We start from the raw sequence: 27,792 nt of genomic DNA, 5'->3' as shown, positions 1-27,792 counted from the left end.
TTTTAAGTAAATGCGTTTATCGGTTTTCTTTTTTTTTTTTTTTTTGAAGTTTTTCTATGTTTCAAGTTTCGAAGATGTTAAACCTGAAACATCTTCGACGAAAGAAGGAAGAAAAAAAAACTCATCTTTTAGAGAGGATCTATTTGGTTGTTCTGCCGATTTTCTCCAGTCCAGTAGGAGGCGGTAAAGCTCCTTACAGTTGTTGTGCAAGCCGCCATAAAGCACCAGAAGAAGAAACAAGACCCAATGTTGCACGTTGGGTCTCTTTGTCGCTGAAGAATTTGTACGTCTGAAATTTGGAGCAGAGCGCGTAGATGCTGGAGAGAAGAGAAATGATGGTGGTGGCGGACATTATTTTCTCCATCAGTCAAACCCTTGAGAAGGAAGATGCTGTTCTCCTTCGGTGCTCCAGAGCTTTCGTGGGGTGAGAATTTCTCATGTTCATTTTACAAAAACGGCATAAAGTTTCCTTCTCTTCCGGTTTTACGGTTTAATACCATTTTGTGTCAACACTGTTTTTGTTCTCAATAACACGTAAAGGACGCAGCACACACAGCTTAATACACCTTTAGAGCATGTGGAATTACTATGTAATCAAAATACATTTACTGGCTACATGTTATTATTCAATTGTAGTAAAATGTTTTACAGCATTTGTTTTTGCTTTTGGGGGTTAAAAGTCGATTTCATCTTCGTATCATTTCGAGGATAATATGCCTGTAAAAATATTCACCCCTTGCATGTTCTACATCTTTACTGCTTTTAATCATAATTAACAACATTTGTATTCTTTTGAAAGAAAATATTTTACTGTCACAGGAAAAACTGTAATTTATATAAAATAATAATAAAAAAAATTTAACATAAGTGATTGTATAAATAGTTGCCCCCTTCAACTCGGTATTTGGTGTTTGTTTCCCCAGGAGGGAGTCAGAGTTCCTCTCAGTCAGCTGCTCATTCATTTCTCCAACCTGATAAACTGTTTCAGTTTTGTCAGGTTGTGCAAGGTAGATGTGAACAGCCCTATTCCCTTCCTTCCACAAATTCTCTATGGGATGGAAGTCCGGGTTTTGACTGGGCCACTCCAGAACCTTCACCTTGTCTTGCATTTGCAGAAACAAACAAACAAACAACAAAAAAGAAATCCTTTTCTTCTCCATTAAATCTAAAAATAATTAACCAATTTCTATCATTTGTATTTATCTATTGTATTCGATTAATTTCATTTAATCATTTTTGAATTAAATAAAAAGCTGTTGATGTATAATCAGAGCATCATGAGCAAGCAAAGACATAAAAAAGAACAGTAGGTCCTACCGCTCACCACATAGAGCCGATCAAAGGCTATAACAGCTGTTGTTATTGAGAAAGCATATTGGTTAGATTAACCAAACTGGTGAACCACATTAATAAAATGATAGTGAAATAATACATCAAATGACTAATGAATCCTGAATTCTTAAAATATATTAATATTTCTGAATAAAACAGAAAGTCCTAACAAATGTTTTTAATGTAGGAAATATTTATGTATGAACTGTTAATCTATTAGCATGATATGTTATTTAAATTGGCATTTATATTATTTTGGCTAATGCTATTGCATATTAAATGAAGTATCATCAAATCTCAACATCCTTCGCAAATAAATCAAACCACAATAGTCAACAAAAAGCTCAATAAGAAACTGAATCAATACTAAAATGTTCTGTACCCTATCAGCCTCAGGAGAGGTGCTGAGAGACAAGCTGATGAATGGTTCTTTAGGTTCTGATGGGTCTTCAGTGTTCGTCTCGTAATCCATTCTGTCCCATATCATACAGCAGCACACTGCACCACAATGGACATTTGTTTTTGTCCATCGATCTTCACTGGCATTGTTCAGCCTGGTGTGTCACTCACATCTGTATTTCTGCAAGAGTTTTTGCTTGTAAGGACAATGGAGTATCAGGTGGTAATTTGAAAAGACGCGGGTTGATAGCAGCTCACCACGGCTGTGTAATGTCCGTCTCTAGGCAACCACGGTCCGTAGCGTTCTGCATGGCGTTCAGAGGGTCCTGTTTAGCTCCCACCACCAGAATTTAGCTGGCCTTAATATATCCTGTGTTTTATTTTGGTCATTATTGTTACATTTAGTGTCGATATGTATGTGAAAGGCTTGTAAAAGTTATGTATTGGTTCACCGTGGGATGAGACATTTCACAGTATTTTACAGCACTCCTGTACCTCAGGGGTGCTGAGGTACAGTTTTTACAGGGCTAGAATCACCAAATAACTATAACTCTTCTTTATTTCATTTTTAGAATAAAATGGTTTCATTGTTTAATATTTTGGATCTCTATAGGTTTTTATTTGATTGGAAAACACGAGTATCATATTTTGATAGGGACATTGTGGTGGATAGGCATAGCTCTGGATCATGTGGTGTTAGTGGTTCTAGATCATCTGTTGCTCACCTGGTGACTTTAGTGAATAAGTGATGGGGAAAGTCTAATCTTTGCTGACCGCTTTAAGCTTGTATGACTTTTTGTCTTTGGTAACTGTTTAAACCTGCCGATCTGTTTTTATGCTGCTTTTAGACATGGATGTCTGTTATCCACTGACGTTCTGCCTTGGATTTTTGAAGATATTGATAAAAACAAGACCATTTTAACTGCAGCCTGGATTTACATTTTTATCATCTAGCGCATCAACAGTGATTCCCCTATTCAGCTGCTTGGCGACTTTGTTTGACAGTCACTAAAACACATATTACCAGCAAGTTTATTAATTATACTTTTGATTGCCTGCTTTTGTCCAAATATAAACATGATTTTTTTCATCCTTCTTGAATTCATATTGCCCTTTTATTTATTTGTTATATAAAATAAAAGGACAATCATCTTCCATTGCTCGATATTTCCCTGTTTTTTAATTGTTTTCATCAAGCCCATTTCACATAAACATTCATTAATAAAATGAATGTTTGCTAAGGGTCAAATAAAGTTTGGCTGATCATTACTCAAAGAAATCCAGATTAGTAATGCAATAAGTGGAACAAATATTGCAGCAGTTAACGTAAGAAACCCTTAATGTGTCACAGATCTGGTTCATGTATGTGGACTCTGTCTTCAATGACTGTCTTTGTATGTCTGCCTTTCAACAGGGACAGAGAGCTGTATCGCTCTGATAACAGACTGCTTTCATCTGGCAGAGAAGTCACTGAAGTGCAAGGTACTGTATATTGTTCTACAGAGCATTTAGTGTTCTGTAGAATTAACCAGGGCCTGTATTCTCAGAGGTGTCACAGAAAGCTCCTGTCTTAGTCACAAAGGCTAAGTGAGTTTATAATTTTTGTGTTTATTTATTTTCCTGTTGAAAATAAATAAATGTGACATGCTACCTGTCACATTTGACAGGCTGCGTTCTTGCTCCCAGTCGGGGGTCACCACGCATGCTGTGATCATTGTTTTATATTCCTAATTTCAAATCGGAGCGGTCCCAACATTCTTTTGACTGGGCCCAGTCAGTCGTAACACACCACACACTATAGGATGATTGGTTACGATTATAGCAAGTGACAATCTTAGAACGTTGAAGGTTCCAAGATTATCGTAAGGGCAAAATTGTGTAATAAAAAAATTGTGTAGTTTGAACTGGGCTTTATGCCAGTGAAATTCTGAGAAAAAAAATTGAAAGAAAAATTTTTATCTTTGGAAAGAATTTTTCTAAGATTATATCACGAGAAGCTACTCAGTCTTATGATTCTTTCAGAACACCAACCTGGTACTTAATCTTCCATGGCTTGAATTGCATCTGTCAAATTTACAACTTGATCTTTGACTGATAATATTAAAACAAACAGCACACATAATTGTTGTAAACAAGGGAAAATTGTTGAAAAATTCTCACTGCGATCGGTCATAGAGCATTCAGCCACGCTACTCTTCATCTCTGGGATACATTTCCATCCCAAATCAGAAATGTCGATTCACTTCCTCAATTCAAATCACAACTGAATATAAACAGTTTTTATATCTGATGATTTCTGCTGTTTCTATAGAGTTGATTTCATTATTTTACTGTTGTATCTTTTCATTGATGTATTTTTGCTGTGTCCTGCAGTGTCAACAAAGGTGGCTATAAGTAAAGTGTATTAATTCAATAATTAAAATGTATATTTTCTTACACTGACAGGATCTGAAGATGAGGATGAGGAAGAGGAAGAAATCTTGGATGAAGAGTCTGAGTTGATGGCTAAGATGGGTTTGCCTGTAGCATTTGCCAGCTCTTCTGAGCAGAAGGTTCAGGTCAGTGGTACTTGATGAATTTTCTTGTGCATTATGCAGGGTTTCCTCCTTAAAACTACCTAAGCCCTGTGGTTGGGGGGCCACCGCCTTCAGAGGCCCCTATAAGTGCTAGCACTTTAACACAAACCACAGACACAGAAATGTAATGCTGTTAAATTTGATTGAATGGTTTCAGCTAAATTCAAATATTTTAAATTGTTTAAGATTTCAAGGAGCTGGAAAGTTTACTTTGTAAAAGTTCAAAGAACAATCTTTATAGTTAGATTTTGTTATCCTAGCAACAATCTGATGCTACGAGTTTAACCCTTGCAGAATGACCATGTCGTTAGCGACACGTTTTTACAAGCCAACTGTTTGCCCTATCTGAAAAATTCAAACTGTCTTTGAAAGGAAACAAATTGCGTATTCAAATCTGCATAGTGTTATTACAGTAATTACCCACACGCAGTTTTGAAACTGTTTGAAATAAAAACTTCAGTGGTGCTACTATTAATAGTGCTGTAATGTTAAGTATAATGTAAAATAATGCCCGGTATGAAGATTCCACTAAATCCATGTTGAAATGCTGTCAAGCCCAGATCACACTACACAATTTTTTGCTGAACACAACACACTGCAGGATCAAAGCTGTTATACCTACATTTTTTTTTGTCAGCTAGTGTGTGGTCTCTTACGTTTTGAAAATTGACTGTCAATTCTAAAATTATGTAGTATGAACTGGGCTTCAGTGGTGATCATGTTCTTAACAGCAAGAGGGGCCCCTAAATCAATTCTGCTCAATTAACCAGGGCCTGATACAACCTTGGACCAGCCGTGCATGATGAGTTAAATCCTCTGGCCTGCACATCTGCGCTGGATACAGAAGAACAAATAGGAGATTTAATTTATGTGGCTTTAATAGCTCTTCCATTTCATGTCTTGAGGTTTTTAAGAAGCTCCTCAGAGACTGTTTTGGTCGCCTGAGCTTTAAGCAAGACGTTTTTCTGATCTTTGGCCGTATGTAGCAACTCTGGATGACTGTAATACAAAGCACTTGACTTGGCACAGTATGATGCATCGTGTTGCCGCAAAAAAAATAAAATAAAAAATCAAAATCGGCGTGCTGTGTGACTGCAAGAGGAGCACGAAAGCACGTCTAAATGAGGAACACATAACTTGTATTAGTGCAGACAGAGTTTCCTTGTTGAGATGTAAATGCACATGCTGCACATAAGGCTTTGTTCACAAAGATTTATCATTCTCACTGGATGCTCATCATGCACCTCTCAAACCACGACTAAAGGGTTATAAATGTGGTTCACATTGAGCTGTACAACCAGAGCTAATACAGTGCCAACCTCACAGGGGTTGATATAAATGTCCATACAGGTGAGCCTCTGTACTGTTTCAGTGAAAGGAGACGTGTGCGATCCCGCTCGAAGGTAAACTTCAGAGATGGAGCAACAGCGCGTGAAGTGGTCAACCCGCAGAAGTGCCAGGGGTGTGATTAATGCATGCTCCCAGCTTTTTAAACTGTCAATGCATCAACTATAAATCAGGAATAATTATTTATAACCCGGAATAATTCTTCTCTTCCACTGAAATGCTCAGTGCAGCAAAGATGCCTGCAGTCTGTCTTTTTTTCAATTTTATTTTTACTTTTTAAATTATGGCGACTCACCATGCTTATAAACCCTGATCATGTCAGTGTAAAGTGTGCTTGAGGCACCTTTTCCTTTTTTTGTCACAACAGAAAAAAAGAAGGCCAAACAGAAAGCCAATCACACGCATAGAAGAACTACCGAGAGAGAAGGAGGTAGACAAAGATTTCCAGCAGGTCTCCAAAGCAGCTCTATCTGACCACTGTGTGATTTCTGAGGAATATCAGAATGAAGTACACCAAGTCAGAGCAGAAGAGATTCATGACACTTCCTGGGAAAACTACTGGGGTAAGAAGAGCAACACAATGGGTACACGGACATTTAACCATTGGGGGTTGGAGGGCATTTAGGACAAAAACGATTGTTTTCCCTCTCACACACAACTACAGACTGAGACAGCTATTCAGTGAAAATTGAGGTCTTCTGTCATCCTTCAGTTCTATCTGCAAAAATACCCTGTTTGGTCAGAAACAACCAATTAAAGCCACGAAGTGAGTCTTAGGGCGGTAAACCATGCTGGTGTACATGCTGCTCACACTCCCCACCCCCCGCTCTCTGCTATGCTACAGCTACTTCCCAGTGGTGAAACTGTGCTTGAGTACATTTTTCATGTATCTGAACTTTACTTAAGTAGATTTAATTGTGGGTATTTTCAATTTTTACTCTACATTTTACAGTAAGTGTCTGTACTTTCTTCACTACATTTCTGGAAAGCGTGTTATATTTTACATCCAAGTCACATTGCGCTTTTTTGATTTCTTCATTAGTTTGAAAGTAATCAGTGATCCGCTGTCACCTTTGCCTCCCTTGAAAGCATGAACTTCTAGCTTTCAAAAATTAACAGTCAAATCTGAAAAAATACATATCGAGGTAAGTTAAGATGCCAAGCTCTTAACTTCAATTGTTATAAGCTAGCGTGAATTGCCAGTAACATTGATAATTGCGGTCGGGGGCGTATTGAGCCCCCGACCTGGAGTTTAACCAGGTAATTTAGCATAATGGCATAAATCCAAACATAATGCCTTGATGTCAATTACTAATTAGCTCATTACAAATAGAATAATGTAAAGAAAAAAAATCCAAAATAAAATAAATAATTTTTAGCCTAAAAGCTTTTAAAATATCTTATTAATCTGTCTGTTTTCACATGGACACATTAGGGAGCAGAATATAACCACTACTTACTGCTGAAGCACAAAACAAGGATTTTAAAGGCTGGGATGTTGACAATGTATAATTTATGAAAAATTACATGTGATACCTGCTGACCTTATTTCAGCTATGGTATGATTTAAAATACCATTTAGAGTTTTAGCATAGTAAAAACAGATCTTAGAGGCAGCTCAACTGGAACAATGCTTTAGGACCTAAAAATCTATTTTTCATTGTTGTTTTCTTGTTTTCTACACCATAAAGTTCAGAATGGACAGGAACTGCTGTGGAACTCCTGGCTGGAAAAGCATCCAGACACCAGTGCTCCGTCTGGAGACCATTTTGGAGCCATCACTGCTCCCTGGAATAATCCAGACACGAAAGCTCTCTGGGACCAACTGGCTGCAGAAACTTACTACTTGTATCGGGAGCGATTTTTATATTGGACATCGCTGGGCTGGACTACTGAACCTCAAATGTGTAACTCAAACACGAGTGATGAAGTGGAGACCGACACTCTGATTCAGTCAGAAGAACAAAGTGAAGGGGAAACTGGAGCTGGAAGCCAAGAGGAAGAAAACAAAGTTGATATTATGAGTGATCTGCTCAGAGAAAACTGCATAATAGAGCAAAGCAGGAGCTGTGCAGCAGACTTAGAGACCAACAGATTCCTGCTTTTTAGAGCGAATGTTGATGAGGAGTGTTACTGTGGGGAACCTTCAGTTGCTGGAGATGATCAGAAGCAACCTGCTGGTAACCTTCAGGACGGCTCGGCTAAACAAACAGGTAGTGTGCCTCAGAAATAATGTTGCAGTTTGCAGCATGATTATCTAAGCTGCTTATTAATAATGTATCCCATGAAAAGTAAAAAGAACCCTTGAAGATGGCCTTGCTCAGCTTTTTGATTAAATATTTTTTACTTTTGCATTTTGATGCCTGACAATGAGGTAATTTGTTATTTATAAATATCTAAGGCAGTAGTTCTTAACCTGGGTTAATCGAACCCCAGTGGTTCGATGAGTCGGTCTCAGGGGTTCGGCGGAGCCTCTGCCGTGGAGGTAAAGACAATTTGTGTACAGTTGTGATGACGCGCAGCGCTTGGTCATCACTTACTTCAGAGGTTCACGTGATATTGCTTGGCTAATTAGTGCTGCGAGAAATTTAGTGCGCAGTAGGCAACGGCTGTCGTAGTTGTATATTGAGATTTCTTTCTCAATATTTTAATCCATACTAAACATGTCGAGCAAAAAAAGAAAGTGGTTGGACAAATATGTACAACATGGATTCATGTGTATCATGGAATGGGATGGGAATCAGAGTCCCATCTGCAACGCCAAGTTGAGCAACTCTAGTCTCACTGGCAAAACTAAGGAAACACTTCTTGAAGATGCATGGAGATGGGTAAAAGTAAAAGAGTATTTTCTGGATTCAAAACAGCAAGAAACAAATTTCAAATAAAAAAAATTAAGTTATTTAAAAATGTTAAATTCTTTTAAAAATCCAAATTTTTTTCTAAATAGTAAAATAGCAAAAAAAATTAAATAAAATAAAATGTGGGTGGCTGAAATTCTTTTATGGGGCCGAAATATGTATTTTTTTTAGGAGCCGGAATAAAGTAATTTTGTAATTTGTTGTGAGTTCATGCACTGTGTTGGTTTTGTTTATTAAGACAGGTGATGTTCATGCATGACTCATTTTGGGCACCAGTAAAAAAAGCCTATACCTATGTTTTGAATTTGGAAAAAAAATCATATTTTATTTATCACTAAAGAAGGGTTCAGTGAATGCGCATATGAAAATGGTGGGTTTGGTGTCTCAAAAAAGGTTAAGAACCACTGGAGGCTAATGGATAATTTACATATAATGTTACTGATAAATGTGCTCTCTGAGAAACATCCCAATTCACCAAGTGCTTGTGTATGTGAGCACATGGTGGTACAATTAGCCAATCACTATTTTCAACAGATTCTGATAGTTTCTTCTGTTACTCTCACTGAATGAATTTGTTGCAGAATCAGTTCTGCAACAAATGGATTATTGTAATTCATTATATAGTGGCATGGATAAATCACAGATGCAGCAACTTCAAATGGTCCAGAACGCATCGGCACAGCTTCTCACAGGAACCAGAAAGCGTGATCGTATCAGGCCCATACTGGCCTCTTTACACTGGCTACCTGTCGTTTATCAAATAGATTTTAAGATTCTTTTATTAACTTAGAAAGTTTTAAATGGGTTAGCTCCCCCTTATCTTCGGGACCTTTTAAATTTTCAGTCTGCCTCCAGAACCCTACGATCAAACAATCAGCTATTGCTGACAGTTCCTCAGACCCGACTTAAGAGGAAAGAAGATCGGGCTTTTTCTGTTGCTGCTCCGATTCTATGGAACAATCTACCTTTCCAGATGAGATTTGCTCACAGCCTGGATCATTTTAAATAAATTAAGAAAATGTTTTATCGTCTCAAATTAAAGCTGTCTGATTATTCTCAATTTTTATATTCAGGAAGGTTTAAAGTTTTTAATGTTTTAAACATTAATGTAAAAATGTCCCTCTCCATGAAGCCCACCATTGAGTTTACTCATCTAAGTGAGCAATTGGTGTAATTCGTGCATGTGAAATTTAGAGCTTGTTCATGTAGATATGCACATGAGGGCCTTTTCCTGTCATTCCTCGCTTAACACATTCCTGGGTTCTCTCTACGTACCCTGATTTCTTCTCAAAGTTCAAAAACATGACTAAAAAAATAGTTACTTTGGATTGCTTTGAGGTATAGTTTACTATAAAGAAGTATAATGAATATAATAAAGTCCTGATACTGGCAATTCTGGAGAAGATGTATACAAAGCCTTAAGATAAAATAATTTTTTATTACAGAAGCACTGACAAATTCAGGGAAAAAAATCCTGTGAGGAAGAGGTCAGAGATGAGGATGAAGATGAATTGGTTGAGGGAGGGTAAGAGAATTCACGTTCAACTTCAGTAAGTCCACTTAACCATATCCTATTATAAAACTCTTGTATTATAATAGGAGTCTCTACAGCACTATTGGAATGTAATATTCCAAGGCAACAGGTGACTTTGAGGTGTCTTCATAGATATTGGAACAGCACAGTTTGTTTCTCAAAGCTCTGGAATATTTTCCTTGGTCAAACTGAGGTTAGAGAGCTGCTGGAGAATTTTCTAACGTGTTTATTTCTTTTCATCCAGATTCAAAGCAAGTTCCTGTCCTACCTCAGAGAGCCTGTGGCTCTAACAGTAAAACTTCAGAGAGAACAGGTGATGAAGAGGGTGATGATGACGATGACAAGCACCCAAGAAGATTTATGAAAACCAAATGCAGGTCAGTTCTGTGGTGATCGCTTTTACTGTTTCTGCTGCTGAAAGCATGGCCTTAGCTGAATAAAAAAAAATTGTTTTGACACTGATCTGATTCTGGCTCAGTGTAAAGACTTGGAATTATGAATAATAATAGTTGGAATTTGAATTGTTAGCCCTCTTGTGTAGGACAGGGGAATGGGTTCCACTTTTGGTCTGCAAGCTTTAACTTAAAAATGTAGTGTGCACTAGAATACACAGGTTTCCTATGATTGACATTTTCTTTAACTTCCTGTTTTATAACTGGACAAACAGCCATGTGTTCTTGGACAGAACACTGCCGGTGTTTATTGCTAGCCGGGCTACCGTTGCATTGTGGGTAATATAGTGTTGGTGTGTGTAAAACTGCCTCTGGTGTCCCAAGACCAGACAAGAAAGCCGACCTTGTTTGTTATTTACCCATAAGAGAGTAGAAGTACGACATGTGTTAGAAAGCAGGACCACGTGGTAAGTCGGCCTTGTCACGATGACAAATTTTTCTGGATGATAAATTGCCAAAGAAGTTATTGCAATAAAAAATAATGTTGGTTTGATGCCATTTTCAAATAATATAATGCCAATTGCATTATAATGAGAGAACACATTCTCACAAATCAAACTATAAATTCAAATGAATATTTAGCTCTGGAACAGGAAGACATTTCAAATATTGTAAATAAATAAAAGATAAATGAATAATGAAGTCTCAGTAAAAGAAATTGTTCTTCATAAATAGGGTTAATTGAGACCAAAGCACCAGAGTGGTGGACAGAGAGAGAGAAAAGAGAAAAATTATAAATTATGCAAATGGAAATTATTTAGCTTATTTTAATTTATCATGCAATTATTGATTGTTTATTATGACAGATGTAGTGATAAGAATGACTATAGTATGAGCCATACTCTAGATCAGTGTTTGTCATTCCTGGTCCTCGGGACATTACAAACCTACATGTTTTAGATGTTCCCCTGCTTCAACACACCCATTCAGATGATTGTAATTTAGCAAAACCAGTCTTTGGGATATTCTTGTGGTCTGACTCAACATGATGAACAAGAAACATACAACTGAAGATACACACTGGACCTGATTATCTGTAAGGGTGTGAATATTTCCAATGTCTCTGTAACTGATGTTGCTTTATCTGATCATTTCACTGTTATCTTTGAAAGCACAATTACCATCGAGTCTACTACTATCACAAAATGTTTTTTCACAGACCATGGAGCAGAAACATTTAATCTATTACACACTTTCACTTTGCCTTTGTGTTGTAACCATGTAGATAAACTGGTAGATAACTTTCATTTTGAAATTTCAGGTATCTTTGATTCCATTCCTGCCACTATAATTAAGGTTGTGTCTGAAAGGAATAAATCTCCATAGAGAAATGGACAAAAAGTTAGATCTGCTAGACAGCTTTTCTGTAAAACTGAACGTAAAACTCGACTAAATGTTTATTATGAAATCTAAAAAAAGAGACCGCATAGCTATCACTTTTGGTTCTGGTCTGCTCTGCATCTTCAGAACCAGAACCAAACATGGAGAAGCAGCATTCAGCTTCTATGCAACACAAATCTGGAACAAACTTCCTGAAAACTGCAAAACAGCTGAAACACTGAGTTCCATTAAATCCAGACTTAAAACACACATGTTTAGAGTTGCTTTTGAAATATTATAATGAAACATTGATAAACATTCTGATGTATAATGCCACCAGACAAAATGTTACATTTCAATTATTGACTGTCTTCTTTGTCTATATTTTTGTGTTATGATGTAAAGCACTTTGAACTGCCCTGTTGCTGAAATCTGCCATACAAATAAACTTGACTGATTTGTTATTAACCTTCAATTGAAATCATCTGTGCTGAAGCAGGGAAATGCCAAAAACATGCAGGGCAGTGTGCGTCATGTAAAACACTGCTCTAGTTAAAGGCTTGTAAGGTCAGCGAAGCATTGGCTGTAGATCAGTTGTCTCTTCTTATAGCTGCATTTTTTGTTTGCCTGTAGTCATGAGCTGGATGTGGAAGAATGTCCACAGCTTACACTGAAGGAGGTTTGGTCCAAACTAGGACTCAAGCACAAAGCCCAGTCCCAGTAAGTCTTTTTCCTTCTATTCAAGTATTTTTCTATTCCAATTCCGCTTGCTTTTGTTTAAACAACTACCAGAAAGTTAGCTATATGATCCAATATAAAATGTGTCATTTGTCAAAATATTATTAAACAATAATACCAATTGGTTATCTTACGATTCTTATGATAATTCATGTCAGGTTTAAACCCCTAACATTAGTAAAACACTACCTGGAAAGAAAGACAGAACACATCAGTTAAGTTTTACTTGCGAGGAGAGTGCCCCAGAGACGTACATCAGTTACAATCTCCAACACACTCTGAGTACGTCTTGGCTCTCAACGCCTTTTATTTCCTTAGGTCACCCTGGTTACACAAGGACACTGTAGCTCTAAAAGGGATTGGGTAAACAATTCATCACACAGCTACAGTGCCAGTTCTCAATTCCCAACTAAGTGTTAGATACAAATACAAAGACCAGGAGACTACAATGCCCCTGGGATCAATTTGTGTTTCTTTTATCTTTGAAGTGATGATGATTCTGTCACCTCGGATGGCCAGGGCAACATCCAGCCTGATAGGAAGAATGGGCCGTTTGCATACAACCCAAAGTCTCAGGAACTGAACTTTATGACCCCAGAGACAACAAACAAACTGTAACCTCAGGAGATGCAAAGACAGTACTTTGATAATGTATATTGTGATTGCCTCTTCTTCTATGTAACACAATTATCTTGTACGTGATAATCTTGTTCTGGACATCAAACAGAATAAGTAGTTAATCTTCACAGTAACAGTTTTACAGCATTCCAACATACATAGTAAGAAAAACAATACATGGGATAACTTACATACAATTATTCCAACAATTCAACATTGCGTTTTCTATTATTCTTTAATTCAAATTTGCAAATTAAACCTTCATGAGAAGATCATAGAACATGATACCAAAAACAAAAACATTTCTGGTATGAACCAAAAGTGATTATATTCACAGTATATTGATCAAAGGTTAGTGAGTATGATATTTAGAGTTGTGAAAAAGACATCCTTTAGTTTGGATGTAATGTGGTCTTGAAGCATTTCAAGTTGGATCAATTCATATAAAATGTCTTTGAATATTAACCTTCAGCTACATCCTAAACAATCCAAAAACTTGATTCCTACGAGTCTTTGAACATATTTCAGCAAGTATTATTATTGTTAAAATTACAAATAAATGCAACATCTGCAGCGAAGTAGGCATTGTACCAGTCTGTTGTGGTGAAGAGAGTTGAGTCAAAGAGCGAATGGTTCAATTTACCATCTACTCTCCTACTTTCATCTATGGCCATGAGCATTGATTGGATTATGACCAAAAGAAAAAGATCAATGATACACGTGGCTGAACTTAGTTTTCTCCACAGTGTCTTGCTCTCCCTTAGAGATAAGGTAAGAAGCTCAGTTATCTGGGAGGGACTCAGAGTAGAGCCATTGCATCTCTATATTGAGAGGAGCCACTTGAGGTGACTCAGGCTTGTGCTTAGGATGTCTCCTGGACACTTCCCTGATGAGTTGTTGATGACGGCTAAGTGCTTGTAGCATATCTTTTTTCTGGACATGTTGACATCCCTCTCCTCTGGAAGGTCTTCAGTAATTGATGAAAAGGTCTGTGTTTTCATTGATTTTCAACAGGGTTTTTAAATCTACGCGATGCATGGAATACGACAGCATTTCTTCTGCATCTCCTGTCTATTGGGTGGTTTGGCGCAAATTGCGCTGAAATATGTTTAGGGTGTATATATGGGTGGAGCAGAGCTGCATGACAATAGACAGTTAGCGCTCCAGGGCTGTAGTATAGCTTTATGTATGAACTGGAAAATAAATTTCATACTATCCCATTTTTTCCTTCCACACATATATTTATTGAACACTTGTATCACTGTATCAGCAACAATATACAAGATAAACATGCCAGACAGTGATAAATTATATATATATAATTCACAGATTCTCCTCTGAAGGAGGCCCTCTGCTTCAGAGACCAGTTTATTCAGGGTAGTGATTCTTAATGTGCATGCTTCAAGCTTTCTTTTAGCACTGGGTCTATCATGCAGTCCACCCCTTTAAGCACTTCAACGGTTATTATTTCCAACAAGCTGTCCGCAGTCATGTGGCTCAGCAATGGTCGTGAGTCCTCCATGTTTGCCTGGCTGCACTTTGAAAGCTGGTCCCCTCCTAATTTTGTGGATTTTGACGAGAGTTTGAGTTTCTTCTGGGTACTGCTGGATGAAAACTAACACTTCAGCCCACAATAATCACACTTCTTCAGATCGAAAGGAGGCTTAAAGATATTCAGCTGCAGGAGCCCTGGCAAAGAGCTGCTACTCCGCCATTTGCATCACGTGACCCCACCAATCCGGTTTTAACAAATGGGTGGTGGAGCACACTGTTCTGGTATGGCTGGTAGATGTGTTCATCTACCACATTTACAAACAAATTTTTGTTTGTAAAATGGTTCTTGGGGGGATTTAGAAAGATTTATTCTCGTTTAAATATTTTTTTAAATAGCGTCCTGAAATATGAACAATTTTATCATATTTTACGCTCATTTTTTGTTGTTGTCTTCACTTTCAGTTCCTTCTTGCCAGCAGAAAGAAACATATTTCATTAATTTTATCAGTTTACCCATGTTACCCAAGTTTCCAGATTAAATCTGCACTGAAGATTAATCTTCAGGATTTAGCAATAAAAATCCGCTGTTTATTTGTGTGATATTACTTACCTTAAGTAAGTAAAAAAAACAATCTTTTTAAGATATTTCTTTCACATTTCGGCATATGGGCCAAATGGTCTGTTGTCTTTTTCGAAAGTGTAAAAATAACAATGTTTTTTGCTGATTATTTTCTCAGGTCGGGAATTGTCATAAACTATAAACATTTTGATGGTCCATGGCCTAAAAAGACTAACAAGGTAGTCAGAAGCATCAACAAACACACCAGATTCTCTGAGACGGATGGAGATGACTCAAATCAAATTAGCCCTGCCCTCTACAAGGTAATCTGTTTAAACTGTTTTGACATTTTTTATTCAGCTTGTCTGTGTATTATTAGTTAGGGACAGTCTTAGTTGACAGTGGGAAAGCTTAACCAGGACTATGCATAGTGTGGCTTGCTTTGTGAAGTCATGCAGCAATCAGATTGACAGAGACAGACTTCCAAACGTCTTTTTGAACTCCTCACACTCTGACTTAGTATTACATAATTTGGGATATGTATGTGTGTATGTGTGTATGCGTACGTGTGTGTGTGTGCGCATGCATGTTTGTTGTAGTTAAGACCATCTAACCTGAGGCCAAGTCAAGACCGGAGTGTACGTACACAGGGCCAAGACTTTCATTATCAACTCAAAGTCAAGTGGAAGGGCAAAATGTGACAAGAGAAGATGCACAAGCAAAGGAAGTGACTGTGGGCTTCAATGGATTATCAAACAGAGAAGATTCAAGAGTCTGACAGAGATCCAGAAAAAGTGGAATGAGGAGGAAGTCACAGCTTGAAAAAACACCACATTCAGATGCAACTAACAGCATGGGCTAAAACTGTTAAGGTTCCCCATTTTGAACCTGAACGTAGGAAGCATCACAGCTGGGCCAAGGAGAAGAAAGGCTGGACCATTGGCTAGTGGTCCAAGGTACTCTTTTCCAGTGAAAGTAAAGCATGCCTTTCATTTCGTAATCAAGGTCCAAGGTTTTGGAGGGGAACAAGTGAGGAACAGAACTCAAACTGCTTGAGCTCCACAGTGAAATATCCACACTCATGATTTGGGGCGAAATTTCTGCTGCAGGTGTTCATAAACTGCTTTCTTAAACCCAAGGTCAACAGTCTACCAGAATGTTTTAGAGGACTTTGATTCCTTCCACATAGGATCTGTATGGAGATGCAGATTTTATCTTCCAGTACAACCTGGAATCTGCCCATACCACCAGAAGCACCAAAGCCTGGTTTGATGGCTGTGCCATCACAGGGCATGATTGGCCAGCCAGCTCACTGGACTTAAACCACCCAACAACAAAGAAGAACTGGACAGCAAGCATCGAGGAAATCTGGGCTTCCGTTACTCCTAGGCAATGCCACAAGCTGAATGCCTTGTTGCATCAAGGCAATGATTAAAGCAAAGTATTGAAGATTGGCATATCATTTTTAAAGTACCATATTTTGATTTTAATTTCTGTCTTTTCTGCAAAACGTACGTAGTAGTTTGGGCTGATTTCTTTACAGTATTCAGTTTTTTTTAATGTTCCTGTTTTGTGGGTTTCATGACCTGGAAGCACAAATTATGTAAGAAGGAACCCACAGGCAACTGCACAAGGTTTTCAGTGGGTCTGAAGACCTCATCCCACTGCCTTATGGCAGTCATGGGACCTGTGGCTGGCACATGGAGGACTGTGTGGCCATCTACAAACTGCTGCATGCTGAGTGGGAATCTGCTTTCACCTGTGAAGAGCAGAGGGTTCTAATGATGAATCTCCCAATTTTAGTGTTCCGTAGCAAACGGCAATCATCCTGCACAGTGTTGGGCTGTAAGCACAGGCCCTATATGTGGATGCCAGGCCCCCAACGACCCTCATGGAGTCTGTTTCTGACAGTCTGAGTAGGTGCAAGCATATTAGTGGCCCGCTTGCAGTCATTTTGTAGGACCCTGGCAGTGAACCTCATGTTTCTCCTTGCAGTAAGGACAAGGTCGTGGTCCTGCTGCTGGGTAGTAGCCCTCCTACATCCCCTCTGTGTCTCCTGGTGTACTGACCTGTCTCCTGGTACCTAATCCATCCTCTGGACACTACTGGGAGACGCAGCAAATCTCCTTTCATGGATTGACTGCACTACTTGAGCAACTTCAGTGAACTGAAAGCACTTACAAAATGAAAAAGATCAACCAGAAAGTAGGAGAACAGAGGAATCTGTGATCACCACCTGGAGAATCACTCTTTTATAGTGGTTGTCTTGCTCACTGTCTCTCTTTTCCACACAATAAATGTTACCAATAAATGTTAGATTGGGAGTTAGATTGGGACTATCCATTCAGTGGAGATACCATCAATTATTATTTTCTTTTTTAGCAGTGTACAAATTTGTATTTGCATGTCTATGTAAATACAGATTGAGCATTTTCTTTAGATTCAAGTTGTGTTAATCTACATATTAGAGTTATAGAGAAGTATGTGTCTTGTTGAGGAAGATGTCCATTAGAATGTGAACAGCACAGCACACTGCATAATGCACACACTGCTCCTCCTTACTGCTCTCCAATCTATCATCCCTGGTGACAAAAGCTAAAAACTGGAGAAGTCACAGTGCTTAGTCCAATGGTTGTCTATTAAACAAAAGTTTAATTAAAATATGCCGGTTTTATGTCCTCTCCTCTTGAAAGTGTAGCTAAGCACACAGAGAATGCCGTTTGCTTAAATTGAAATATCCCCAAGGCAAATATGGTGTTAACTTAATATTTTCCACCTTTGATGTTTTTTTTAAACACCTAACCCTAACCCTTAGGTTAGGTGATACTGTAGTTAGCATGTTGGATAAACTGTTGGTATGTTCTCGTCCTTCTGATATTCAGATGACTTTCTTCAAAGTATTATGGAAAAATATGAGAAAGGCATAACTTCGGGGGAGATTCTAAAACACCTTTAAGTTCTAAAAAATAAAAATGAGCAGTTTTTTGTAGTCTTGTTACATGGAATTCTAAATACATGGATACTGTTTTGTAGGTTCAAAATTTTCTTCAAAACTTGCCAAGGGAAGCTCAGATGATGGATGTAAAAGACGAAAAGAGGAATAAGGGAATTAAGAAGAAAAATGATGAGCCTGTAGAAGAAGGAAGATGTAATTATGAATCCACTTCAGAAACAAAAATGATGGAAGACAATGAATGTTCCTCTTCCTCCAACTTCACTGGAAGATCTGTGGAAGAGCCAAGTGACGTGGAGAATCCTGGGAGATCATTAACATTTCAAGAGAAGGTGGACATTGTTCCATCACACACACTTGAAGGTATGAATTTTCCTTCATTAATTGAATATGTTTGGGTTTCTATTCTCAGAGTACTGTAACACACTTCACAATTACTAAGCAAGTAAGCATTTGGGAATGTGTGAATAATGAGTGAAGGTGTGACTTAACGAGATCAGAGTGTACATTATTACGAGTTAAAAAAAAAAAACACATTATGAACAGCCAAATATGTTAAAAGAACCAATCTAATAACTGCCAGAAACCTGTTCTGTCCCAGCAGTGTTGCACTCCAAAACTGGAGTCTATCCAATTCAGACATTTAAGGTCAAGGTAAGCAAGCCCGAAACGTGCCCAACTGTGAATAAGAAATAATCGAAACATCAAGATTCGGGCAGGCAGTATGTGTAGATAGATCTCAATTGCATTGAGAGACCGGTTGACCAGATCCAGAATTTGTAGATTTGGAAGATGTGCAAAGAAAGGCTCCAAAAATATGGGAAAAGAGATAAACAGACCAAGCAGGGCAGGGAGGGAGCAGAGGAAAAAAGCATCTGCTTCACAGAGAGCAAGAGAAATCTTCATGATCCCCATTTGAATTTCACACATCATCTGGGTTTCACGCCTGCAACCCAGCAAAACTTAATAGCTGTAGAGCCTTAAAAACAACAAATAAAACTCCATAAAAACTGCCAGTCAAGATGGCTGTTACAAAGTTAATCAAACTATGACTTCACGTGAGACTATGTATAGAAGTCTGATCGACTCAAAACCTCAAGCCAACACTCAAACGAAGACCCTGAAAAAAAGTGCTTTTTTAAAATTCTTGGTTTATTTTATTATTTCTAATCTCTGAAATATTTATTTGAAAACTTTGAGTTAAGTTACTTGGAAATGGCATCATTTTTTATTAAATTTCATCACATTGACATTTTCCTCAGATCGAGGGATCTCACTTTGCTTCTTTAAATAGTTTTAAAGTTTCATAACATCTTGGATTGACTGAAAGCGCTGTAGTTGTTCAAATTTATCTTTTAATACTATACATTTTCTAATTGTTCATGCAGATTAGTTGAATAAATGCTGATTCAGTGTAATAATTAATCTTGTGTATGTCTACATAGGACAGATGGTAAAGCATGTGAAGAAGCCAAATAAAAACCGTAAAAGAAGAAAGAAGCCGAAGGTTCCAGCAGAAATGGAAGCAGATCCTGAGCTTGCCAAATACTGGGCTCAACGCTACCGCCTGTTTTCCCGCTATGATGAAGGGATTAGGTTGGATCGAGGTTAGTTTACACATCTGGCTCATGTCAGAAACCAATTTCAATGAGGGGTTGGAATCTCTGTCCTGTGAAAACATCCAGTTGTCTAGTTTTTTTTATTATTTAGCAGATTATCGATTATTTAAGGCATAGATAGATAATTTAAAGGTTTTCTATTTTCCATCCTCTGTCAAGTGTTTGTTAGTTTGACAAGTCACTTGTAAACATTTTTATTTCACAGCTTTTCTTTGATTTCAGAGATTTGAATGACGCTCTCATTCTGCTTGTAGTTTCCTGAGAAGCTCTTCTCTCTCACTTCAAAAAACTCATTCAGTTAAATCATTTTTCTGTGTTTTATACATGTTTTTTGGGGGATTCTCATATTGATTCAGTCACTTTAATTCTGTTACATCTCCTCTACTTGGTCATGTTCAATTTGTTCCACTGCCTCATCCCTGGCTAGGACTTTTGTGTTTTCCAGTGTATTAATGGATGCTTGAGTTACATCTACAAATGTAATGTTAAAAACTGCTTTTATAATGCTGTTTGCACGTCTGGGGTTCGGAATGGAAATGGTGATCACAGAATGCGCACCGATTAGATGCCCAGATGACCCCTAGCCAATAATGAAGCCGGGTGATGGTTTGTCTCTCTTTAATCAGCAGATTATAGGTGGATTTGACAGGTGTATGTGTGTGTAGGCGTGTGTGTATGCGTGTGTGTGTGTGTAGGAGTGAGGGGATGTGAGTGTGTGTGTGTGTAGGGGTGAGTGCGTGTGCGTGTGTGTGTGTGTGTGTAGGGGTGAGTGTGTGCGTGTGTGTGGTTCCACAAAGAGAATGAATACAAATTAGAATCCACCATGAATGCAAATACGCATATACAAACATATTATAATCACATTATCTGTCTGTTTCAAAAGTTAAATAAAGGAAAAGAAAGCAACTAAACATAATGTGGTTCACCATTTTCGTATAGAAGTTAGCGCAATCTCTCAAAGCTCTCATTGGACGGATTTGTTGTATTTATTTTACTTTACCAGGAAGAAAAATTCATTGAGAATAAAAAGTATCCTGGCTTACACATCATGATTCATATTTTGAACTCCAAGGAATTTTTCCTGATGTGTTTGGTAAGGAATGCAAGCTGCTGAAGTAAAGATTTGGTGCAACACAACAGGTTGTCACATTTCTCTGTTCTCATGGTTCAGGTCTAAACTCCATGCACGTTATGGAGCCACATGCTCTTAGCTCTGTGTCCTTTGAATTTTAATTACTTTGACATGCTACTATGAGCTGCGCAGTTCTGGATGTTTCTTCCATATCAGGTGGTCTCCACCCTCTGTGTTCATTCTGGATGTTTACTCCCTGTTGCAGAGGGCTGGTTTTCTGTGACACCAGAGAAAATTGCTGAGCACATTGCCCTCAGGGTGGAACAGAGCTTTGCTGACTCCCAGGTGGTGATTGATGCTTTCTGTGGTGTGGGAGGAAATGCCATCCAGTTTGCACTCACTGGAAAGAGAGGTGAGCTTACTATTTGTTTTGTGCTCTCTTGATTTCACATCACAGTGGAGGGAACTTTACATTCTGGAGAATATAAAAAGGAAAACATTGGGTTTAGTAAATCTTCTGCTGAACACTTTGAACTCCCCTATGACTGAACACGGAACGTGTAGTTAGTTCCTTGTGTTGACACGTCAACCCTGTAGAACAGTGGTCCCCAACCCCTGGTACGTGGACCAATCGGTTACGTCTTGCGCGCCAACATTGAGCCACAAGCAGCAAAATGAGTCAGAAACAGATCAGATTCTTTGGAAAGTTTCTTTGTGAAGGGAAAAGGCAAAGAGAAGAGACAGAAGAATGAATTTATCCTGGTAGGTGATTCCCACATTCCAAGCCTGTTCTAAATAATATGTGTCGACCGGTTCGCTAATGAGGGAATGAAGCCTTCAAACTGCTTCACCACGTAGAGACCCTGTGAAAAAGCAACACTCCGGGTCTCATTGTCTCTCATCACTCCCAGATGGGTCCGTCTGGTTGCAGAGAAACAAGCTTAGAGTTCCCATTAGTCGTTAGAGTGAGATAAAATTTTCCTGAAATGTTTTTGTGGTGCATCTGTCTCTTATTTTGAAGGGACATGTAAATGTTACCTTAGCGACCAGCATCAGAGAGCATTAGGGCAGTGGTCAAGACGAGACGAGAGGAGTGGAGCTTGTGAGTTGTAGGTCTGGTTAACACGGCATGATGACACCAACCAATAAAAGGCCAACAGGTTTGATCGGTTCATGTGTCCAGCCACACGGCAGGAGCAACACACCACACACAAACTGATTCCATCCACAAGCATCCCGATTCCAGAAGAAAATTCAGTAAAATCTCCAACATAATATGAATTTAGAATAATCAAACACGGATGACAATGTAGAAACAGTAATGATAGTTTGTGGATCATTTTAAGCGATAAAATAAGTAACAAAAAGAAAAGGTGTTTGATAAAAGATGATGGGAGCAGCCACTCTATTTGCTACACTATAATTTTCAGGTCAGTTTTTTAATTTTTTTATTTAACATTTTCAAATATATATAAAAATGACCTTTACATATAGTAATAACCATTTCCACAGATCACTTCTGATGTCAACCAGTCTCTCAGTTGCCATGTCAACTTTTTGGGTTTTGCTCTGTTCTTATGTCACCAGGTTTTCTGATTCAGATCAAAATCAAATCAAATTTTATTTGTATAGCACATTTCAAAGTGCAAGTGCTTTACATCACAAACACAAAAAAACAGTCATGCAACATAGATTGGCTCCCTGTCACATTCAATAGGCTCCCAGTCAGGGAAAACCCCACAGGCTGCAATAATCGGGCCGAGAGAAAAAAAGAGGCTTTAGCGGGAACACCAACATGCAGAAGCATTATCTGACGCCCCCACCCAGGTCGCAGCAAAATTGCCAAGTCTTGACCGGTGTGCGGTAATAAAAAGCTTGGGGACCACTGCTCTGGAAGACAGAACTGCCCACTACATTGTGCAAGTGCTTAGTTTATTTATTTATTTATTTTTTTCATTTTAATTGATTATTTTGTCTTTTAATTATTATGCTCTGTGGCTTTTCTAGTTGTGGCGATTGATATAGATGCAGAGCGGCTGGCCATGGCTCGGCACAATTCTGTGGTCTACAATGTTGTTGACCGAATTGACTTCCTACAAGGAGACTTCCTCCAGCTGGCGCCCACTCTGCGTGGAGACGTCGTCTTCCTGTCCCCACCATGGGGCGGACCGGACTATTTGAATGCAGATGTGTTTGACATTCAGACCATGATGGAACCTGATGGATATCCTTTAAAGTGATGCCGGTTAAAATGTTGTATTTGTTCATTTGCGTGAGTGTACCAAAAGCTGTGACTAACCTCTATTATTGTTCATTACATTAAGTAAATTTCAGTCCAATTAAACTGATATAGAGAATATTTTTAAGTGAAGTGAATTTTAGCACATTTCAACAATAAGACAGTTCAGTTTTTACATTAAAAAAACCATAATAAAATGAACAAACATCAGAATTCACAATAGACATTCCTGTCAGTGAAAATTGTCAAAGAACTGAACTAAATCTTCCTATTGATAAAGATTTGTTTTCATCCTTAACCAGCGACACCTTCAGGATCTTCAGCCAAGCCAAACAGATAACAGAAAATATTGTGTATTTTCTGCCCCGCAACGCAGATATGAATCAGGTATATGTTTTCCTTATGTGTTTTTATGTAATGCATTACAAAATTTAATATAAAATAAGCCTTCTTTTTACAAAGAAGTATTGCATACATTTTAATATAAAATTCAACATTGTGCTGTTTGAAAGCATTTTTCTTTTTTAATTCCATTTTACCAGAAACTTTCACACAGTTAAACAGTGAAGCTGGGTTCGCTACAGTGGTATTATTGAATTATCTTAGCAGTCAGGAACAAATAATATCCAGTGGAGCCTTGTAGCTGTGCTACAACCAATGTAATACAGAATGAATTCTTCATGCAGTAACAGGAGAGCCAAAGTGTTGAAATGTGCTGATAATGAATTATTACTGAATTAATCAACATCTTCTTGAGCGGGAAACTCTAGAAATGCTTTTGATGTAACATATGTTTATGAAATCACTGGATTAATAGACATACTGAATTTACACACAATAAAAATGAAAATCAGTAATTATGATCCATGAGTTTCAGACCATAGATTTTATCTCTGAGAATCAATCATTTCTTTGGACCTTTACTGTTGGCACTGAATCAATCTAAATTCAGTATGTAGACTTTTTACACGTTTTTAATTTCTACACTGAACATTTAACAGGATTTGTTGTTGTGCTTGAACCAAATAATAGAAACCAATTAATTTAAAAAACAGTAGCACATAACATAAAAGTTTCACTGGTCCAGTAATAAAGCTGTAGAGGAGGAGCTTCACAGACATGTGGCAACAGCTTGAATGTGCTGAAAAATTTCCAATATTTACATCCATGTCTCCTTGATCGCAGGTTGCTTCTTTGGCAGGTCCAGGAGGGAAAGTCGAAGTGGAGCAGAACTTCCTTAACAACAAGCTCAAGACTGTAACTGCTTATTTTGGCCACCTGATAAAACCTGATGCTTAGCAGGATTTTGTTTTTATGTCTTATTTTGGATTTTCTCTGCAGAAATCCTAAAAGTAAAGTGAAGGCTTGTTTTATCCCCTTTTTTTTGTACTTCTAAATCCAGTAAAAGTTTTACATTAAGTTCCTTTTTTAATCAATTATTTTCTAAATTGCATGTAATTGTGTAGAAAATGTTTAGGACATTTGTATAAAAAGCATGAAGTATGTCTTTTATAGATTGTAAATGCAAGACTTTAAACATTCCAACAGTTTATTTAAACTTCTCTGTATACACTTGACAAGGTGATGCAGTGTAGTTGCTATAATCAGATCTTAAACTCTGAAGGTGGTTTGAGTTGTTGCAGAAGAAGATAGAAAGGCTCAGCAATCTAATAAAGAAGGCTGGTTCTGTTCTGAAGATGATGATGCAAAGGATTCTACATAAAATCAAGAAAGTTCTGGACAACCCTGACCATCCTCTCCGTCAGACCGTAATGCAATAATAGCATGTATTCGAGAGGCTTCTTTTGAACACATATTTCAGCTTCTACAATAACTCTTTGAAGAGCCTTGAATGAGTTACATCCCATTTTCCTGTGAGATCAATAAAGTAGTTCTGAAATGAATGAAGTTGAATTGTGTATTGAGACGAGACACCTCAGCGTTTTGCATTAAATTTTAAGAATAGAAAAGGATGATCAAGTTTGGGGACAGAAGGATGACTGTCTGCTTCTTAGCTGAAAAAAGTGAAACTCAGTCACGAATATGCATTTACGTAGCCCAGTTTATAACGTATAGAGAGCATCATGCAGTTTATCACAAGATGTATTGGGCTGTATGCGACAAGTTAATAATCCTGATTCAACCGGGTTCTGCTGATTCCAGGACAGAAGAGAACAGAGAATTTAAGGCTTTCATAACTGCAGAAATTACAATATGTAATATGCTTACATATTAACCTGATGTTATGCATACAGGTGAAAAGGGGAAAACAGGCTAAGACAATAGAAACAAGATCACTCAGTCTATTATAACTATAGTGTTATTTCTGAAGTTTGAACCTTTTCTTTTTTCCTTCAGTCGTTGTGTTCAACTCTCTCCCACTGAGTCTTTCTTCCATGAGGGAAGTGATCCAGATTCACCTCACTGTTTTCTTTTTAAGTTACAGTCAACAGTGACATATGGCATAACTCAGGGAAAGTTAGCCTTCCTATTTGCTCGGTAAAATAAACAGTAAACACACCTGCATCATCAGCCCAGCAGCTGAAAAAATGGGTACACAGGTACAAATATAACAAGAAATAAAATTCTTGAAGAAATTATAAGCTTTGGCATATCACAGCATTTTTCTAAGTTAGTAGGAAAATTACATTTTTAGGCCACCATGTTCAACTAATCTTGAATCCTTTTAAGGATGAATGGCAGTGGACCAGCGCTGTAACAGTAAACTATTTCTATTTTGCTCCTAAATAATGTTATAATTTATTTGGTTTTAATAAGCCTTCATCAGTAGACATCATCAACAGGGCAGAACTCTGGACAATGTAATCCGGGTGATGGAACAGCTAAAGGAGAAATTTGAAACTCATTTATTCCATTCTCACTTTCAACAAGTTGAGTAACAAACTGACAGAATCAACCCCCCGTTTGCACATGAGACATATGAAAATGTTTCCATGTCCCACTTTACAGTATCTGCAACTGCTAACAACATCTGCTCCACAGAGGCTGCAGAACCTCAATGAAAGAAACTGTGTCCTGTCATAATTGTGCTTAAACTAAACCACAAAACTACCAATCTCTTATAACGACCTAAAAAACAAATAAGTTAAAAAAAAGTTTTATATCAGTCCATTCAGGACACAGCATGCAGTACAACATCCAGCATATAGTATGAACAAAAGAAAGAGAAAGAAACACATAAGGGAGTGAGGAGAGAGCATGATAGATGATGAAAGACATTTAGATAAATGGCCATGCAATAAAGAGAAACATGTCTGTAAATAGACTTGTGGAAAATCAGGAAACGAACATGCTGTGTGCATCTGATCATATTGAACAGTCCAACGTTACTTATAAGGACAAAGTTTTGAATTTGACCGTTTTCATCTTAAACCAGGGGTTTCCTCAGTGCTTTCTCAGGGTTTTTTCTACACAGTTAAACATTCAAGAAAACCAGTCAACCAAATTTACAAGTATGTTTTGGATTTTTTTTAATCCATGTAACATGAAGAAAACTATGTGGTTCTACAGTGGCTCATAAAGAAAAGATATAGGGCAAGTCAGTGTCAAACAGCATACTATTGCACAAAAATACAAATAAATACAAATGCATTACAATCAAATACAATCGAATGTCCGGCGTTAAGGTGGAGCTAAACAAGTAACTAATAAACATTCCTTTGCAATAACTTATTAAATATCTGGTTTCAAGAGACTGATGCTATATGAGTCCTTTTAAAAATAATTCCGTAAAACTATCTGACCAACTTAAAACAGTCCAGTCAGGGGTTTTCATGTGTCTTAAAAAGTAAATGTAGTGTGGAAACTTAAGAAAAATACAAAAATACCTCAATATAAGAATCTGTTTGGATTAATTGGCCTCAACAACTAGAAGAGTCAATGCTGTCTATTATGTAAAATGCAGCTTTACTGTGTTTCATCATCTGTACTTACAGGCCAGCCAGAACGTTCACATCCAGGGTTCAATAAAAACCCAGCCCAAAAATCTTTAAAAATATGGTGAAAACAAATACAATTTAAATATTGGCTACAATTATGAATGTTTTGTGGCATAATAATGGCTACAAGGTGTCAAAATTTAGGAGATCAACTACGAACAGAAAAAATACATAAATATATAAATAAGGCAAACATAAAGCTAATAGAAAATATCTTGACACTTAATAGAAAATTTATTTCAGAATGGTACAAAACAAAACTGATATGTTCTAAGACAATTTCATTCTATAATTTTATGGAACAATCCTGTGAAGGGTTTTACTTCAATGCATTGTTCATTTAGGAGAAATGGACAATGCAATGTCTATTGCAAAGTTTAAAAAAGAAGAAAAACAGCTCATACATGCTTAAAGTTCCACAGGTTCCACTTCCTAAATGCTCCCAAAGCTTGGAAAAAATTAAATAAAAAATTGACCCATGTCCATGTGTGACGTTTTCAAGGCCTATCCAAACTTCAGATGAACCACTCCTTCTTGCTCTCATCAATAGTTTCAGTGAAGGCCGGGTCATTGACAATAATGGCTGCATCAGCACAGTTTGCTGAGTCTGCTCCCTTGGCCTCATTAGTGTGGTATGAGCCCTTGTGACGAAACATGTGGCGAATTACAAACACCATGATGCACAGGACTGTCAAGATGACCAGGGAGATAATACCTGAGAAA

The 27,792-nt window shown here is 37.7% G+C and overlaps 2 protein-coding genes across 3 annotated transcripts in view; one reads left to right on the top strand and one right to left on the bottom strand.

The window, feature by feature from the left end:
- The first annotated feature begins 54 nt into the window (after positions 1–54).
- On the top strand, positions 55–25,014 carry tgs1 (trimethylguanosine synthase 1). Of its 2 annotated transcripts, XM_055032962.1 has the most exons (14): positions 55–424; positions 3,146–3,213; positions 4,177–4,289; positions 6,022–6,217; positions 7,346–7,867; positions 10,291–10,423; positions 12,452–12,538; positions 15,406–15,550; positions 18,261–18,543; positions 19,626–19,787; positions 21,137–21,283; positions 22,879–23,095; positions 23,419–23,497; positions 24,296–25,014. In XM_055032962.1, the coding sequence occupies exons 1-14, from the start codon at positions 315–317 to the stop codon at positions 24,407–24,409; spliced, it is 2,376 nt and encodes a 791-aa protein (XP_054888937.1). In that variant the 5' UTR covers positions 55–314; the 3' UTR covers positions 24,410–25,014. The 2 variants fall into 2 exon arrangements, with proteins under 2 accessions (XP_054888937.1, XP_054888938.1); XM_055032963.1 differs by lacking the exons at positions 55–424; positions 3,146–3,213; positions 4,177–4,289 and having other exon boundaries at positions 6,070–6,217; positions 7,351–7,867.
- A 1,570-nt stretch (positions 25,015–26,584) lies between these two features.
- cntnap2b (contactin associated protein 2b) overlaps positions 26,585–27,792 on the bottom strand; it is a 28,837-nt gene continuing 27,629 nt past the window's right edge. The window contains exon 25 of the mRNA XM_055032960.1: positions 26,585–27,784. Coding sequence (XP_054888935.1) covers positions 27,585–27,784 — 200 coding nt within the window. The 3' untranslated portion in view covers positions 26,585–27,584. The remainder of the gene's footprint in view (positions 27,785–27,792) is intronic.

The sequence above is a fragment of the Poeciliopsis prolifica genome, unplaced genomic scaffold (genome assembly GCF_027474105.1).
Source record: "Poeciliopsis prolifica strain line A6 unplaced genomic scaffold, Auburn_PproV2 SCAFFOLD008, whole genome shotgun sequence".
NCBI lineage: Eukaryota > Metazoa > Chordata > Actinopteri > Cyprinodontiformes > Poeciliidae > Poeciliopsis > Poeciliopsis prolifica.
Note: the sequence above shows the minus strand (reverse complement) of the source record. Positions and strands in the feature narration are given on the sequence as shown.

Coding starts and splice junctions, on each gene's coding strand:
- tgs1 (XM_055032962.1), top strand. CDS start 315: ATGCTGGAGAGAAGAGAAATGATGGTGGTGGCGGACATTATTTTCTCC. Junction 10,424..12,451: donor TTTATGAAAACCAAATGCAG/GTCAGTTCTGTG, acceptor GTTTGCCTGTAG/TCATGAGCTGGATGTGGAAG. Junction 21,284..22,878: donor TGCACTCACTGGAAAGAGAG/GTGAGCTTACTA, acceptor TGGCTTTTCTAG/TTGTGGCGATTGATATAGAT.